The sequence below is a fragment of the Molossus molossus genome, unplaced genomic scaffold, assembly GCF_014108415.1.
Source record: "Molossus molossus isolate mMolMol1 unplaced genomic scaffold, mMolMol1.p scaffold_m16_p_4, whole genome shotgun sequence".
Lineage (NCBI taxonomy): Eukaryota > Metazoa > Chordata > Mammalia > Chiroptera > Molossidae > Molossus > Molossus molossus.
In genome coordinates, this window is record NW_023425377.1 from 51,296,134 (window position 1) to 51,315,178 (window position 19,045).

The window sequence follows — 19,045 nt, forward strand, 5'->3', positions numbered from 1 at the left end:
AATTTTATAGTAGGGGGAAGAATGTAGACTACCTGAGTTTCAGAGAGGTCCCACATTCCACAATCAGATGGCAGTGCTGTGCTGACATCCCCACTTTCCTGCTCTGGAGCTTCACAGGATCTAGGCCATACCTTCAGGTGAAGTGAGGCATCCAGAGGAAGGAGGGAACTCCAGGGGTAAACTAGATTTAGGTCTAATCTAGGGAAGATTTAGGGCCCTAATTCAGTAGGCTTCCTGGGGATGACCAAGGACCAGGTGGCCAACCCATCTCTGGGGTGAAGTGTGGACTGGCATTTGCTGACAGTGTTGACTGGTTAATTTGTTTCCTCTCTTGCAAACTTACTACCCATTCTCCACATAGCAGGTGGTGATGATCTTAAAATGAAACGAGTTATGCCCCTCCAAAAGCTTCTTATCATGCTCAGAATAAAACCCAAATTTGTTTACACAGCTTCAAGGGCCCCCGGTTGGCTGTCCACTGGAGGCCTCAGCTCAAGCGCCTCCTCCCTCTGCTCGTCACACCTCAGCCACGCAGCCTTTTCTCTGCTTCACTATGACACACCCTCACACTTCTTGGTGTCTCTGACCAAATCTCTGCCTGGTTGTCTTTTCCATGTCCTTCAAGTCTCTGGTTAACTATCACTCTTTTCCCAGACCACCCTCGCCACACTGTGGGGACAGTTTCCTGTTTTATTCTCTTCACTGAGTCTCTGGTTTGCTCAGTGGGTTTTGCTCCATCTTACTCTTTTCTCCTAGAGCAAAGGCTCTGAGTGAGGGTGCAGGGGCAGTGCCTCCCAGACTTCAGACCCCTGGTGCATAGGAGACCCAGTTTTGGGGTGGCGAGGGTCATGGCAGGTGCTTCAGCAGAAATTTCTTGAGATGCTAGAAGCTCTTTTCCTCCTGAGGACAGTCCACCTTACCTTTTTTAATCCTTCCACTTGTTGTAGCTCTGCTCGGAGGAGAGAGGAGGTGTCTTTCTCACACTGTAATTCTTGTTGAAGAGCTTGCCTTTGTTCTTTTTCTGATTTCCACTCTTTCTCTAGACTTGAGCTGTTTTCCCAAAATGAATGTGAGTTAGTCTCAGTGGGAGATTTTCATGGAAAATCCACAATCCAACTCAAGACACCACACAGGAAATGGATTCACATAAATTGCCTCATGAGCTTTTACCCTTCAACAAAGCATAGAAACAAGACTCCTTCTCCCCCAGGGCTGTCTCCCCCTCCACAACACAGACCAGGAACACGTGGGAGAAAGGAGGTGCAGGCACACACTTGACAGTCCACGAATAGAGAGAAAGGGAAGAGCCCTGACACACTCAGGCACGCACAGCAGAACCCTCTACTGAGATGGAGACTAGAGGAGAAAGTGTGACATGGATTCTGCCTTTTCTACCCTGAGCCAGCTAATGATGTAGGATACCAGGGGGTTGGGGGTGAGGAGATAGCTACCGAGGGTCAAGAGTGTGTGCCCCATGAGGGTACTGAACCCCTCAGGCTGTTTTCTCCCTTGTGAAATAGGGTATACAGACATCTCTCATCATTGGCCTTTGTACTTTACAGCACACTTATATTCACCCCGATTCCAGCCTTGCAGGGGTATGAAACAGTATACTGTCTGCCCCAATGGGAGCCACTTTCCCCCTGCCACTGGCCCCCAGCTGGGGCACCTACCACTGGCTGTGCAGCTGGGAGAGCTGCTCCTGCAGCATATTGGTCCTGCAGCCCAGCTCCTGCTGCAGCTGGTGGCTCCGCTCCTCAGCACCCTGCCGCACCCTTTCTGAATGTTGTAACCTGGACCAAAGTAAAGGATCAAAGCTCCAATTTAATGTAGAAAATTTTCATATTCTTGCTGGCTTTAGTTTTTTCCTTTATCTTAATTAATATACAGTAAAAGTGACTCGTGTGTCCAGTTTCATGAGTTTTAGCACATGTCAAGACTGTGTAACCAGGAAACAGAACAGTTTCATTGCCCCAGAAAACTCTCCAGTGCTGCCCCCTATAGCCACCACACCCCCTTTTCCATCCCTAACCCCTGGGCAACAACTGAGCTGCTCTCTGACACTATGGCTTTGTCTTTTTGATAAGATTATTCCTATAACCTTCTGAGATTGGGTTCTTTCTCTTGGTATAACACTTTCAAGATCTGTCCACTTTTTTGTGTAGCAATGGTTCATTCCTTTCTATGGCTGAACAGTATTTCAGTGTATATAGTGCCAGTTTGGTTATTCATTCCCCTGATGAGAGATATCTGGGTTGCTTCTGGATTTTGGCAATTATGAATTGTGCTGCTATAGATTTATGTATAGACTTTTGTTTGAATATAAGTTTTTATCCTCCTTGGGAAAATAGCCAGGAGTGGGGCTTTTGAGTCATATGGTAAGAGTATAATCAGCTTCATTGTAAGAAACTGTTTTCCAAAGTGGCTGTACCATTTTACATTCTTATCAGTATTATATGAGAGTTCTAGTAGCTCCATAGCCTCACCAGACACTGGGTGTTGTCATTAATAAAATATTTAGTTGTTCTAATAGGTGTATAGAGGCATCTCAGCATGATTTTATTTTATTTTATTTATTTTTTACCCTCACTCGAGGACATTTTTCCATTTTTTGTTCAGATAGAGTGGGAAGAAGAGAGAGAGAGAGAGAGAGAAACATCGATGTGAAAGGGACACATTGAGTGGTTGCCATCTGCACGACCCAACCAGGGCCGGGGACAAACTGCAACTGAGGTACGTGCCCTTAGTGGGAACCGAACCCGGGTCTCTCTGGACCACAGGCCAATGCTCTAACCGCTGAGCCAAACCGGCCAGGGCCTCAGCATGATTTTAATATGCACTTCCCTAATTGCTTCTTTGCCATCTCTATGCCCTCTTTGGTGAAGTTCTGTTCAAGTCTTTTGTGCATTTGTTTTGAAAGTTTTTTTTATATACACTGAATACAAATCTTTTGTCAGATAGCATGTGATTTACAAATTTTCTCCCAATCTATAACTTGTATTTTGATTCTCTTAACAGAATAAAAGTTTTAAATTCCGATAAAGTAGTTTATCATGTTTTTCTCTCATGGATCATGCTTTTGTCATGTCTAAGAGCTCTTTGTATAACCCAAGGTCATAACGACTTTCTATGTATTCTTCTAAAAATTTTATGGTTTTGAGTTTTATATTTAGGCTGATGATCCATTTTCAGTTAATCTTTATATAAAACTGTGAGATTATATTTTTGTTTATAGATGTCTAATTGTTCCAACATCATTTATTGAAAATACTATTCTGTCTCCATTTAACTGCCTTTTCACTTTTGTAAAAAATCAGTTGTCCATATTTGTGTGGGTCTATTTTTAGACTCTATTCTGATCCACTACTGACCTGCTGTTTAAATGTGACAGCGACAATGAGCTCCCTAGAAAGCCCTGATCCCCTGAGAGGATACTATGTGATTCAGCAGCCCAAAGGCTAATTGAGTGAATACATGCCCCCTTGCTGAGCAAGACTATGAACTTGAAGGACAGCCATTGCAACCTGTCTGTACTTTTGAGAGGGACTCTGAGTAAGTCCCCAGGCTCAGAAAATGCCCAGCACCTTCTAGGGAATATCTTCCTGGGGAAGTGATTACCTTTCTTCCATCTGTTTCATGTCGGACATAACTTGATTGATTTTTTCTTTAAAAGATGTGATGACTTCATTCTTTTGCTGTAAACTGCTCTCTGTATCCTACAAAAGCAAGGCCGGTGGGTCAAAATCTGCCTCTCCCTCACCCCCATTTCTGTAGGGTTTGACTGTTCACTTGGTACTTTCATAACAATTTCAAGAGCATTTCATTCACTGCTGCTCATCCCCAGAGCCCTGGAAGGCAAACTGGATCAAGGTTCCCAGTGTTGATCCAGTGTTGAACAGAAAGAACGGCCAAGCAGGAGGTAATGAAGCTTTTTGTTTCCTCACAAACAGTCCATGCTCCTTTCTGCAAAGGACCTTCAAAGTTGCATCTGCCTGAATGTTCAGAAGCTATTCCTATGTGCAGGGCACAGCCACCAACAAGTTCATCTGACCCCTGCAGAAGTCTCCTGGTAGATGTTGTAATCCCCACTTCTCTGAGACAGAGAGGGAGGCTCAGAAAGACAAAGCATTTGGGTGAAGGTTAGCTGGGTTCATACTCACCACTGTGTGACTTTGTGAGCCCAGGCTTTTAACCATGGCAGATGCTGAGGGACCAGCAGGGGACAAAAAAGCACTGTGTTCCTGTGTGTCTATAAGAGACACTCTTAAAATAAGACACAAAAGGGCTGAGGACAGAAGGAAGTCCTAATAAATTCTTAGGAAATAATATACAAACTGTATTCTCTGACCTTAAGGTAATAGAATCAGACACTAACAAAATAATAGCTAAAAACATCTCATAACATGAAAAAAAATAGCATATTACTTAAAAAACGACTGAGCTTAAACAAAAAACAGAAGAGAAATTATGAAATACTTAGAGCTGGATGATAATTAAAATACAGTGCTGTATATTACTACACTGAAGATGCCATTGAGCATAAGATGCACCCTAATTTTACATACCACTAAAAAAAGCAAAAAACTACTACTTGAAATATGTCATGCCATTGACTACAAAATGGGATCTCAATTCCAGAGATGTTAAAATGTGAAAAATATACTTAGGATGAAATATCTTTTGTCAAAATTTGAGGGCCACAGCTAAAGCAGTACTTGTGGGTAATTTTTAACTTTATAAAAACGTTTCGTTATTTTAAGAATTAAATCTAGCCCTGGCTGGTTTGGCTCAGCGGTTAGAGTGCTGGCCTGTGGTCGAAGAGACCCAGGTTCAGTTCCTGCTTAGGGTATGTACCTCAGTTGCAGTTTGTCCCTGGCCCTGGTTGTGTCGTGTGGGTGGCAGCCACTCGATGTGTCCCTTTCACGTCAATGTTTCTCTCTCTCGCTCCCTCTCTTCCTCCCATTCTATCTGAACAAAAAATGGAAAAATATCCTCAGGTGAGGATAAAAAAATTAAAATTAAAATTAAATCTATTGGGGTCACATTGATTAACATTATATAATTTTCAGGTGTACAAGACTATAATTCAACATCTGTATACCCAATTGCATGCTCCCCACCCAAAGTCTAGTTTCCTTCTGTCACCATATATTTAACCCCCTTTCCCTTCATTCCCCTCCCCTGCCTTCCTCTCCCCTTTTGTAACTACCATTCTGTTGTGTGCATCCAAGTTTGTTTTTGTTTTGTTAGTGTGTTTGAGGTAACCAACCGAATGGGAGAAGGCATTTGCAAATGATACCTCTGATAAGGGGCTAATATCCAAAATATATAACAAATCCACACAACTCAACAACAACAAAATCTGATTAAAAAATGGGCAAAATAGACACTTTTCCAAAGAATACACATAAATGGGTAACAAACATGAAAAGATGTTCAACATCACTAGTTATAAGGGAAATGAAAATCAAAACCACAATGAGACACCATCTCACACCTGTCAGAATGGCTATTATCAATAAGACAAGAAATAAGTGTTGGAGAGGTTGTGGAGAAAAGGGAATCCTTGTACACTGTTGGTGGGAATGTAAATTAGTGCAGCCACTATGAAAATTTATTATTTTTTATATTTATCTTCAGATAGAACAGAAGGGAGAGAGGGAGAAAGAGAGAGAGAGAGAAAGAAACATCGATGTTGAGAGAGACATCGACTGGTAGTCACCCACATGACCCAACCAGGGCCAGGGACAAACCGCATGGTACATGCCCTTAGTGGGAACCGAACCCGGTTCTCTCTGGTCCGCGGGCCAACGCTCTAAATGCTGAGCCAAACTGGCCAGCACTGAAAATTTTAACTTTAAGTAAAATTTTTTAGGAAATAAAAAAATAAAATAAAACATGAGTTAAGCATGCATTTCAGAAGTTTAAAATGAGCTACAGAGTAAACCCAAAGAAGAAAGAAAGAATATAATAAAAGTGAGGATAGAAATCAATGAAATAAGGAACAATAAATAATAAAGAATATTGAGGGAAAAAAGATGGTTCTTTGAAAAGATTATTAAAGAACAGACACATCTCTGGTAAGACTCAATAAGGAAAAAAGAAAATGCAAATAAAAAATGGTGAATGAAAGAGATTTTAAAAATTTATAAAAGAACATTATGAAGAACTATGAGCTAAAACATTTTGAAAACTTAAACAAAATAAGATACATTTTGGAGAAAAATAGAAAAATATACCAAAATGGGCCTGAGAATAAATGGAAAACATGAATAAATAGGCCAGTAATAGTAATCAAAGTCTGTCTGCTCAAAAGCCCCAGCTCAGAAGAATCCTATCACATTGGTGGGTTCTCAAAACCTTTGGAGTCTAGCCAGTGTGGCTCAGTGGTTGAGCACTGACCCATGCACAAAGAGGTCACTGGTTCGATTCCTGGTCAGGACACACGCCCAGGTTGTGGGCCAAATCCCCAGTGGGGGTCATGCAGGAGGTGGCCAGTCGATGTTTTCTCTCATGGATGTTTCTTTTTCTTTTTTCTTTATTGATTTTAGAGAGAGAGGAAGGGAGAGGGAGAGAGAGATAGAAACATCCATGAGAGAGAACTTTGACTGGTTGTCTCCTGCATGCCCCCATTGGGCCCACAACCTGGGCATGTGCCCTGACCGGGAATCGAACCAGCGACCTCTTGGTGCCTGGGTTGACGCTCAACCACTGAGCCACACCAGCCGGGCTCTCATCGATGTTTCTATCTCTCTCTCCCTCTCACTTCCTCTCTCTCTAAAATTAGTAAAGGAAAAAAAAAGTTAAAAAACAAAACAAAAACCTTTGGAAGACACTTGCTATCTTATACAAATTATTCCAGAGAAAAAGAGCAGGAAATCTTTTTTCTTTTTAAATCCTCACCTGAGGATATTTTCCCATCTATTTTCAGACAGAGTGGGAGGGGGGAAGGGAAAGAGAGAGAAAGAATCATCGATGTGAGAGAGACACCTCGATTGGTTGCCTCTTGCACCACCATAACCAGAGCTGGGGACTGAATAGCAACTGAGGTATGTGCCCTTGACTGGAATTGAACCCAATACTTCAGTTCGCAGGCTGATGCTTTAACCACTGAGCAAACCAGCCAGGGCAGGAAAACTTATTTTATAGGGCCAGTCCAATTTTGGTTCTGAAATAAATAAGGTTTGTTAAAAGAAAGCAAATTAGAGGTCCACCTCATATATAAACACACATATACAGGGTGTCCCAAAAAATGTATACATACTTTGAATAATTATAAATTCCAATGGATTAAATCTGAAAAGAAACACCAATTGAGCTATCAGCTGTTAAGTGTGTATACATTTTTTTGGGATATCCTATATAACTAGATAACTGGATCCAGAGTATATTTAAATATATCATAATCAAGTAGGATTCTAGGAATACAAGTCTATTAATATAAATTCCAACATAAGAGAAAAAGAACATGATTATCACATAGAGAAAGTGCAAAAAAAAAAAAAGAGCATTTAATAAAGGTCAACATTTATTTATGACAGAACCGCTCAGCAAATAAGAAATCATAAAGGAACATCTTTAATTCGGTAAAGATCATATACCATGCATCTAGCAAGCATTACACTTAATAGAGAACTTTTAGATGCATTCCTTTTAAGATAGGACCACAAGTCTGCTCACTGTTTCTACTCCTGTTAATGTAGTCTTGGAGGCCCTGGCCAATGCTATAAGAAACAAAAAAGAAAGGGTACAAAAATTGAAGGTGAAGAGATTAAACTGTATTTGCTTATGATATGATCAGTTACATCTAAAACCAACATGAACAATAGACAAACCATTAGAACCAGGTGGTAAGCAAGGCTGTCAAATACAAAGGCAACTTATAAGTACAACAGTGCTGTTTCTCCATACCACCAGCAAGACCTAATTGGAGAATGCAGTCAAAAGAAGGCAGCAGTCATAGTAGCAACAACTATACAGAATCTAGGACTTCACTGTAGAAAATGCAGGACGTTTATGGAGTAAAAAAGGATACAAAAAGAGAAAAGAATATCTGAATAAATGGAGAGTTACCCCATGGTCTTGGATGGATGACTTTATAGAGTACTGAGGTCAATTTTTTTCTCAAATTAATCTATCAATTTGATGTAATTCCCATTTACAAAATTCAGCTGGATTTAAAAAAAGGAAATTTATAAATTTATTCTAAAGTCTGGATCAAGAATAAAGATCTATGAATAGATAAGTCAATCTTAAAAAAAAAAAAGAGAGAGAGAGAGAGAGAGAAAGCAAGGAGGCAAAGAACACAGGCTTTACTTGTTATGGATTGAGTCCCTCCCAAACCTGTATGTTAAATCCTAACCCCAGTATCATACAACGTGACCTTATTTGGAAAATGGGTTATTGCAGACATAATTAGTGAAGACAAGGTCCTACTGGACCCCTAAGTAAGGTGGGCCCCTAATCCAACATGACTGGTTTCCTTACAAAATGGGAAATCTGGACATAGGCAGGCATATAGGAAGAATGCTATGTGAAAGTGAAGGCAGAGATGGCAGTGAAAACTTCTGCAACTGGGTTCTCCACAGACTGCCAGCAACCACCAAAAGTGAGGAGAGAAGGATGGGGCAGATTCTTCTATACAGACTCAGAAGAAACCAACCCTGCTGAGATCTTAATCTTGGACTTCTGACCTCCAGAACAATTTAGTTGAGAGTAAATTTCTGTGAGCCACTCAGTTTGTGGTACTTGGTTACAGCAACCCTAGCAAAGTAAGACAACTAACAAAGCATCAAAACATACTACAAAGATACCGTAATTAAAACAGATAAGTAGATTATAAAACAGAATAGAGACCTCAGAGATAGTAGTTCCATTTTATATGGGAACTTAATCTTATGATAAAGGTGGCACCACATATCAATGAGAAAAGAATGGCTTAGCTTTTAAGTGGCCAATAAGCCCTGCAAACAACACACCCAAAGAATAGACTCAGCAGGCACCAGAACCCTGAATACCACTCTGTGGCATCAGCTCCCACACAACAGCTTGTTCACTGTAGTCACAGCCAGTTCGCAAAATCAGTTAGCTGGAAAGTCAATCCTACCCACTGACATGCCAACAGCAATCAAAATTCAACTTACAGCCCTGGTTGGGTGGCTCAGATGGTTGGAGTATTGTTCCATATACCAAAAGGCTGTGGGTTTGATTCCCAGTCAGGGTACATAACTAGTTTGTGGGTTCAATCCCCTGTTGGGGTATATATGGGAAGCAAATGATTTTTCACTTTTTCTTTCCCTTTCTCTCTTTTTAAAACAAACAAACAAATCCTCGGGTAAGGATAAAAAAAAATCCACAACTCAATTACAACAGGAGAACACATACAACCCACACAAGGGACACATCTAGAGCACCCAGCTCAGGTGACCAGAGAGACTGCACCACTGGGTCCCACAGGATACCTATTATATAAGGTTATTCTACAAAGACCAGGAGACATAATGAATCTACCTAATACATAGAAACAAATACAGGGAGACAGCCAAAATGAAGAAACAAACAAAAAACATATCCCAAATGAAAGAATAGGATAAAAGTCCAGAAAAAGAATGTAATAAAGGCAAGAAATCTGTCAGATACAGAGTTCAAAACACTGGTTAAAAGATACTCAATGAACTTAACTCAGAAGTTACACAAAGAAAAACCATAAAAAAGAACAAGTCAAAGTGAAGAATACAATGTATCAAATGAAAATATGTAAGATGAAATCAACATATTAGATGAAGTAGAGGACTGAATCAGTGATTTGGAAGACAAGGTAGTGAAAAATACCCAATAACAGAAAAAGAATTCAAATAATGGAGATAGTTTAAGGGACATTTGGGATAACATTAGGTGTACAAACATTGACATCATAGGGGTACTGGAAGGAGGCGAGAGGGAGCAAAGGACTGAAAACCTATTTGAAGAAATGACTGAACACTTCCCTAACCTGGTGAAGGAAATAGACATACAAGTTGAGGAAGCACAGAGAGTCTGAAACAAGATGAACCATAAAGGCTGACACCAAAACATATAATTTAAATGCCAAAGGTTAAAGACAAAGAGAGAATCTTAAAAGCAGCAAGAGAAAAGCAGTTATTTACATACAAAGGAACTCCTATAAGACCGTCAGCTGATCTCACAACAGAAACTTTGCAGGCCAGGAAGGATTGGCACAAACTATTCCAAGTGATGAAAAGCAAGGACCTACAACCAAGATTATTCTACCCAGCAAGGCTATAATTTAGAATAAAAATAAAGATAAAAAGCTTCTCAGACAAAGAAAAGCTAAAGGAGTTAATCACCACCAAACCAGCATTATAAGAAATGTTGTAGATGGGTTAATAATGTGATCAAGGAAGAAATCAAGATACCTTGAAACAAAAATGAGAACATAACAACCTAAAATGTATGGGACACAGTGAAAGCAGTCCTAAAAGGAAAATTCATAGTATTACAGGCCTACCTCAAGAAACAAGAATCAATGACCAGGAGCTAGTTCTTGGAAAAGATAAACAAGGTTGACATGTATTTAACGAGACTCATCAAGAAAAAGAGAGGACCCAAATAAATAAAATCACAAATAAAAGAGAAGTAACAACTGACACTTCAGAAATACAAAGGATTGTAAGAAAATATTATGAGCAACTATATGCCAACAAATTGAAAAATTTAGAAGAAATGGATAAATTCCAAGAAACATACAATCATGCAAAACTGAATCAGGAAAAAAAATCAGAAAATCTGAATAGACAGATTACAAGTAATGAAATTAAAGCAGTAAAAAAAAAACCCAAAACCTCTCAACAAACAAAAGTTCTGGACTTGATGGCTTTATAAGAGAATTTTACCAAACATTCAAAAAGAGCTAACACCTATCCTTCCCAAACTATTCCAAAAAATTCAAGAAGAGGGAAGACTCCCAAGCCCATTTTCTGAGGCCAGCATTATCCTAATTTCGAAACCAAATAAAGACACTACAAAGAAAGAAAATTATAAGCCAATATACCTGATGAACATAGATGCTGAAATCCTTAACATACTATTAAAAAACCAGATCCAGCAATACATTAAAAAGTGCATACACCATAATCAGGTGGGATATATTCCTGGGATGCAAGATTGGTACACTATCCCCAAATAAACAAATGTGATACATAACATAAAAAAAAAAAAAGGATAAAAATCACATGATCATATCAATAGATGCAGGAAAGGCATTTCATAAAATCCAGCACCCATTTATGATAAAAAGACTCAGCAAAGTAAGAATATAGGGAACATACCTCAACATAATTAAGGCCATATATGACAAACCCATGGGTAATATCAAACTCAATGAGGCAATGCTAAAAGTGCTTTCCTTAAGATCAGGAACAAGAGAAGGTTGCCCACTTTCACCACTTTTATTTGACATAGTACTGGAAATCCTAGCCACAGCGATCAGACAAGAAGAAATAAAAATTATCCAAATAGAAAAGGAAGAAGTAAAACTGCCATTATTTGCCAATGACATGATACTGCATATATAACCCTTAAAAGCCCACCAAAAAAACTATTAGAACTGATAAATGAATTTAGGAAAGTAGCAGGATACAAAATAAATATCCAGAAATCAGCTGAATTTCTATATACCAATGACCTATCAGAAAGGAAAACTAAGAAAACAATCCCATTTACAACTGCATAAAAAAATAACTAGGAATAAATTTAAGCAAGGATATAAAAGAATTGTACATGGAAAATTATAAGACATTGAAGAAAGAAAGTGAAGAAGATACAAATAAGTGGAAGCACATATCATGTTCATGGATAGGAAGAATTAACATCATTAAAATGTCCAAATACCCAAAGCAACCTACAAATTTGATGCAACTCCTATCAAGATACCAATGGTGGATTTCACAGAAGTAAAACAAATATTCCATAAATTTGTGTGGAACCACAGAAGACTCTACCTGATATCAAACTACACTATAACGGTAATCAAAATAGCACTATATTGGCATAAAAAATGACATAAATTTTTGGAACAGAATTGGGAGCCCAGAAATCAACCCATCCTTATATGATCAATTAATATTTGACAAAGGAGGCAAGAACATACAATGAGGTAAAGATAGTCTATTTGATAAACGGTGCTGGGAAAATAGGATTATGTGCAAACAAATGAAACTAGACAACCTTATTACAACATACATAAGAATAAACTCAAAATAAATAGAAGCCTTAAATGTAAGTCATGAAATCATAAAAAATCCTAAAAGAAAACATAGGCAATAAAATCTCAGAATTCTCTAATATCGATATTTTTGCTGATGAGGCGATATCCTCGGCAAGGGGGAAAAATTAACAAATGGGACTACATCAAACTAAAAAGTTTTTGCACAGCAAAGGAAACCATCAACAAAATGAAAAGACAACCCACTGAATGGGAAAAAATATTTGCCAATGATACACCTCATAAGAAGTTAATATCCAAAATTTATAAAGAAGTTATAAAACTCAACACCAAAAATACAAATAATTCAATTAAAAAATGGGCAAAGGACCTCAATAGGCTCTTCTCCAAAGAGGACATACAGATGGCCAATAGACATAAAAAGATGCTCAGCATCACTAATCATCACAAAAACGCAAATTAAAACCACAATGTTACCAAGACTGTGAAGAAAAGGGAACACTTATGCCCTGTTGATGGAAATGCAGATTGGTACAGCTACTGTAGAAAGCAGTACGGAGTTACCTCAAAATTGAAAATGGAACTGTGTTATGACCCAGTGATTCCACTTGTAGGAATTTATCTGAAGAAAACCAAAACAATAATTTGAAAAAATATATGCAGCCCTATGTTCATTGTAGTATTGCTTACAATAGCCAAGATTTGGAAGCATCCCAAGTGCCTATCAGTAGATGAGTGGATTAAAAAGCTGTGGTACATCTACACAATGGAATACTACTTGGCTATAAAAAACAAGGAAATCTTACCTTTTGCAATAGCATGGATGGACCTGGAGAGTATTATGCTCAGTGAAATAAACCAGTGAGAGAAAGACAAATACCACATGATTTCACTTGTATGTGGTATCTAATGAACAAAATGAACTAAAAAACAAAATAGAAACAGACTCATAGATACAGAGAACAGACTGACAGCTGTCAGAGGGGAGGGAGCTTGGGGGCTTGGTGAAAAGTTGAAAGTATTAGGCAATAAAACATACATACAAACAAACAAAAACCCAACTCATAGATAGACAACATATGGTGATTATCAGAGGGAAAGGGGGAAGGGGGAGGTAGAGAGGGTAAACAGGAGATAAATGATGATGAAAGGAGATTTGACTTGGGGTGGTGAACACACAATACAATATACAGATAATTTATTATAGAATTGTACAGCCCTGGCCTAGTAGTTCAGTTGGTTAGAGCATCACCTCGATACCCCAAGGTTGTGGGGTCGATCCCTGGTCAAGGGCACATACAAGAAGCAACCAATGAATGCATGAGTAGAAAAGCAAACTGATGTGTCTCTCTTCTTTCCTCTCTTTCTCTAAAATCAATCAATCAATAAAAATAGAACTGGACACGTGAAACCTATATAATTTTAGTAGTTGTTGTTAATCCTCACCCAAGGATATTCCTCCAATGATTTTTAGGTAGCATTGGAGGGGAGGGAGGGGATGAGGGAGGGAGAAAGAGAGATAGAGACATTGATGTGAGAGAGACACATCAATTGGTTGCCTCCTGCACAACCCAGACTGGGACTAGAGACCAAACCTGCAACCCAGGTACTTGCCCTTGACCAGAAATCAAACCCAAGACCCTTTGGTCCGAGGTCTGATGCTCTAACTGCTGCGTCAAACCTGTCAGGGCATATAATTTTATTTATTTTTAAAAAGGGAATGTTAACCATGGCCAGTTTTGCTCAGCGGTTAGAGCATCAGCCCATGGACCAATGAATCGTGGGTTCGATTCCAGTCAAGGGCACGTACCTTTGAAGTTCGTCCCCGGCCCTGGTCTGGTCATGTGGGAAGCAACCAGTCAATGTGGCTCAGTCACTTTGATGTATCTTTGTCTCTCTCTCCCTCCTTTCCACTCTATCTGATGATAAATAGAAAAGTATCCTTGGGTGAGGAATAAAAAAAGGGGGGAATGTTAAAGGGACTTCAAGAAGAAAAAAATGGATTAAATGCTCCAATCAAAAGATATAGAGTGATGGCTGAATAGATTAAAAAAAATAAGACCCATACATATGCTTCCTACAAGAGACCTACTTCAGATCAAAATATATACACAGACTGAAAGTAAAGGGATGGAAAATATTTTATGCAAATAAAAATAGAAGAAAAAAAAAAAAAGCTGGGTCACTTATATCAGACAAAATAAACTTAAAAAAAAAAAAAGGACACTGCATAATGACAAAGGGATCAACCCAATAAAATAACATAATCCTTATAAACATTTACATGCTCAATATAGGAGCATGTAAACACATCAAGCAAATATTGATGAACCTAAAGGACAGATCGACAGCACTACAGTCACAGGAGAGGAATTTAAGATCCCACTGACATCAACAGATAGACCCAGATAGAACATCAAAAAGGAAACAGCATCCTGAAATGATACATTAAACCAGATGTATTTAATTGATATTTTTAAAACATTTCACCCCAAAGCAGCAAAATGTACATTCTTTTTTAAGTACAAATGAAACAGTTTCCAAGATAGACCACATATTAGGCCACAAAACAAATCTCAATAAATTTAAGGTAAGTAAAATCATATCAAGTATCTTCTCCATATACAATGGTATAAAACTAGAAATCAATTACAAGGAGAAAACTAAAAAAACACACGAACACATGGAAGTTAAATAACATGCTCCTAAAAAATAAATGGTTTGCCCTGGCCGGTTTGGCTCAGTAATTAGAGCATTGGTCTGAGGACCAAAGGGTTGCGGGTTTGATTCCCAGGCAAGGACATGTACCTGGGTTGCAGGTTTGATCTCTGGCCCCAGTTGGGGCTGTGTGGGAGGCAACCAATTGATGTGCCTCTCTCACATTGATGTTTCTCTCTCTCCCTCCCACTCTATCTGAAGATAAATGCAAAAATGTCCTTGGGTGAGGATAAAAAACCAACAACAACAGTTTAACAATGAGATTAAGAAAAAAAAATTAAAAGATACCTTGATACAAATGATAATGAAAACACAATAACCCCGAATCTACGGGACACAGCCAATGCAGGTGTAAAAGGGAAATTCAAAGGAAATAATAAAGATCAGAGCGGAAATAAACAAAATAGAGTCTAAGAAAACAATACCAAAAAATCAATGAAATCCAAGAAAATTGATAAATCTTTAAACAAACTCATCAAGAAAAAAAAAAAGAGCTCTGGCTGCTGTGGTTGAGTTGGTTGGAGCATCTTCCCCATACACTGGAGGGTGGTGGGTTCCATCAGGAAATATGCTTGATTTATGGGTCTGATCTCCAGGCAAGAGGCGGCCAATCAATGTTTCTCTCTCACACAGATGTTGTATGCTCTCTCTCTCTCTCTGCTACTCTCTAAAAATCAATAAAATTTAAAAAAAAGAGGACTGAAGAAATAAAACAGAAATGAAAAATTGACAAGTAACACCACAGAAATACAAAGAATTGTAAGAAAACACTATGAATAACTATGTGCCAACAAATTGGGCAACCTGGAAGAAATAGGTAAATTCCTGAAAACACACAATTTTATAAGAATGAATCAAGAAGAAACAGAAAAGCTGAACAGATTGATAACTACTGAGAAATCAAATGCAGCCCAGCTGGTGTGGCTCAGTGGATTCAGCATTGTCCCATGGACAGAAAGGTCCCGATTCGATTTCCAGTCAAGGCACATGCCTGGGTTGCGGGCTTGATCCCCACTGGAGGATGTGCAGGAGGCAGCCGATCAATGTTTCCCTCTCACATCAATGTTTCTATCTCTCTCTCCCTTCCTCTCTAAAAAAAAATCAATAAAAACATATTAACAAAAATAAAAGAAATCAAATCCATAATAAAAAAAACTTCCAACAAAAGAAAGTTCTGGACAAGACAGCTTCACAAGTGGAGTTTACCGCCATTCAAAGAAAAATTAACACCTATTCTTCTCAAACTATTCCAAAACATTGAAGAGGTGGGAAGGCCTCCCAAACTCATTTTATAAGACCATCATTACCCTGATTCCAAAACCAGACAAAGGCATTACGAAAAAGGAAAATTATGGATCAATATCCCCAATGAATATACATGCAAAAATCCTCCATAAAATATTAGCAAACCAAATTTAGCAGTACATTAAAAAGACCATACACCATGATGAAGTGGGATTTATCCCTGGGATGCAAGGTTGCTTCAATATGCACAAATAAATTAATATAATGTATCATATAAACCAACTGTAGGATAAAAATCATATGGTTCTAGCAATAAATGTAGAAAAAGCATTTGACAAAACCTCAATATAATTAAGGTCATATATGACAAACCCATGGCTAATATCAAACTCAATGGGGAAAAGCTAAAAGTACTTTCATTAAGACCAGAAACAAGAGAAGGTTGCCCAATTTCGCCACTTTTTATTTGACATAGTACTGGAAATCCTAGCAACAGCAATCAGACAAGAAGAAATAAAAGGCATTCAAATTGGAAAGGAAGAAGTAACACTGTCATTTTAGCAGATTCAATGTGATATAGAGAGAACACTAAAGAATCCATCAAAAAAATACTAGAACTGATAAATGAATTCAGTACAATAGCAAGATACAAAATTATTATTCAGAAATTGGTTGCATTTTTATATATCAATAACAAACTATCATAAAGAAAAATTCAGAATACAATCCCATTTACAATTGCATAAAAATACATAGGAATAAATTTAACAAAGAAAGTAAAAGTGATAAAAAATTTATAAGGAATCCAAAATGGTGGCAGAGTGAATGGAAGCTACACAGACCATCTCCCAGGACCAAACTGCAATTACAACTAAAATAAAGACAAATCGATGGAAAAAAAGCAACAGAAAAACAGCTTGTGAGGATCATATAACCAGGGACACTGACTCGATCCTGGTAGAATTGCGGAGGCACGAGGAGCCCACAGACAGCAGCGGCCTTAGCTGTGAGCAGCGCCATTGGGTTAAACTCCCAAGCGGCTCCACAGTGCAGAGCCCGGACAGACGCTAAAATAGCCACAGCCACTCACCTTGAACTCCGGCAGAGCAGAGGTGGGGCAGACTGGACTAAAATTCTGTGGGGACACTCGGAATTTGGACGGGGCTCAGAGCTTTTGCTGAGTTGCAGCGACGCAGGACGGTGGCCTTCTTACTCCTTCCCAAGGCTCTGGGGGGAGGAGGAAGCCCCTCCCTCAGAGATTCAACACCACCCAGGTGGGCCACTGAAATGCGAATTGAGGCTCACTAACAACCAGCATCTACCCCACCCTCAAAAAATCCCCTTACACTGAGCACCTGAGGGAGGTTTTCATTCAACTGAGAACCCAAGGCTCTTCAAGTAACTGCTACTGCTAGACTCCAGGCAAAAAGCTAGAGGATAACTGTACCATTCCTGGGCTAGCAACTCTAACCAGGAAAGTAAGACTTGACAGTGGTGTTTAATGTGTGTCCTCCCTCATTCATCTGAACCCAGGAGAGGGAGTCACAAATAGCAGAACACCAACAACCACAGGGAAAATCTGGCAGTCTCCAAAGACCACTGTGATAGCCAAAATGGTGAAACAAAGAAACAAAAGCTAAATGAAAGAACAAGAGACCTCTACCGAAGATGAGATAAATGAGGAGCAGTTAAGCAAGTTAACAGAGCTAGAATTCAGAGCCATGATCTTGAGGAAGCTCAACAGCATGAGTAAGGACATAGAGAGGTTGAAAATCAACCAATTGGAGATTCAAAACCACCAAGAAGAAATTAAGAATCACATATCAGAAATAAAGAACACACTGGAAGGTCTAAACAGCAGAGTAGAGGAAGCTGAGGACTGGATCAGCGAATTAGACAGGGTAGAAAAAATCGACCAATCAGAAAACCAAAAGGAAAAAACGATTAAAAAACAGGAAGACAGCTTAAGAGAACTGTGGGACAACTGGAAACATAATAATATTCGCATCATAGCAGTCCCCGAAGAAGAAAATGAGCAAGGGTTAGAGAACATATATGAAGAAATAGTGACAGAAAACTTCCCTAATTTGGTGAAGGAAGAAAGCATTCAAGTTCAAGAGGCACAAAGAGCCCCAAGTAAGAAGAACCCAAACAGGCCCACACCAAGACACATACTAATTAAAATGCCAAAAATTAAAGACAAAGAGAGAATTCTAAAAGCAGCAAGAGATAAGCAACAGGTTACCTACAAAGAAACCTCCATAAGGCTCTCAGCTGACTTCTCAAAAGAAACACTACAGGCCAGAAGGGAATGGCATGAAGTAATCAAGGTCATGAAAAACAAGGATCTGAATCCAAGACTACTCTACCCAGCAAGGCTGTCATTCGAAACAGAAGGTCAAATAAAGAGCTTCCCAGACAAAAAAAGGCTAAGGGCATACATTAGCACCAAACCAGCATTGCAAATGTTAAAAGGAATGCTGTAATAAGTAGAAGAAATAGGAAGAAAAATATAACTAAACTAAACAAAAGTGGCAATAAATCAATAATCACCTTAAATGTAAATGAACTGAATGCTCCGATAAAAAGACACAGATTAGCTGATTGAATAAGAAAGCATGACTCATCTATATGTTGTTTAAAAGAGACCCACCTCACAACAAAAGACTCACATAAGATGAAAGTGAAGGGATGGAAAAAATCTTCCAAGCAAACGGAAAGGAAAAAAAAGCTGGGGTAGTAATACTCATATCTGACAAAATAGATTTCAAAATGAAGACCATAACTAGAGACAAAGAAGGCCACTACATAATATTGAAAGGATCTATTCAACAGGAAGATATAACCTTGATAAACATA

At 38.7% G+C, this 19,045-nt stretch overlaps 1 protein-coding gene across 1 annotated transcript in view; it reads right to left on the reverse strand.

The window, feature by feature from the left end:
- RUFY1 (RUN and FYVE domain containing 1) overlaps positions 1–19,045 on the reverse strand; it is an 81,822-nt gene that overhangs the window by 9,080 nt on the left and 53,697 nt on the right. The window contains exons 12-14 of the mRNA XM_036240847.1: positions 3,619–3,716; positions 1,674–1,793; positions 921–1,050 (exon numbers count right to left, since the gene is read on the reverse strand). Of these exons, the coding sequence (XP_036096740.1) occupies positions 921–1,050; positions 1,674–1,793; positions 3,619–3,716 (348 nt within the window). The remainder of the gene's footprint in view (positions 1–920; positions 1,051–1,673; positions 1,794–3,618; positions 3,717–19,045) is intronic.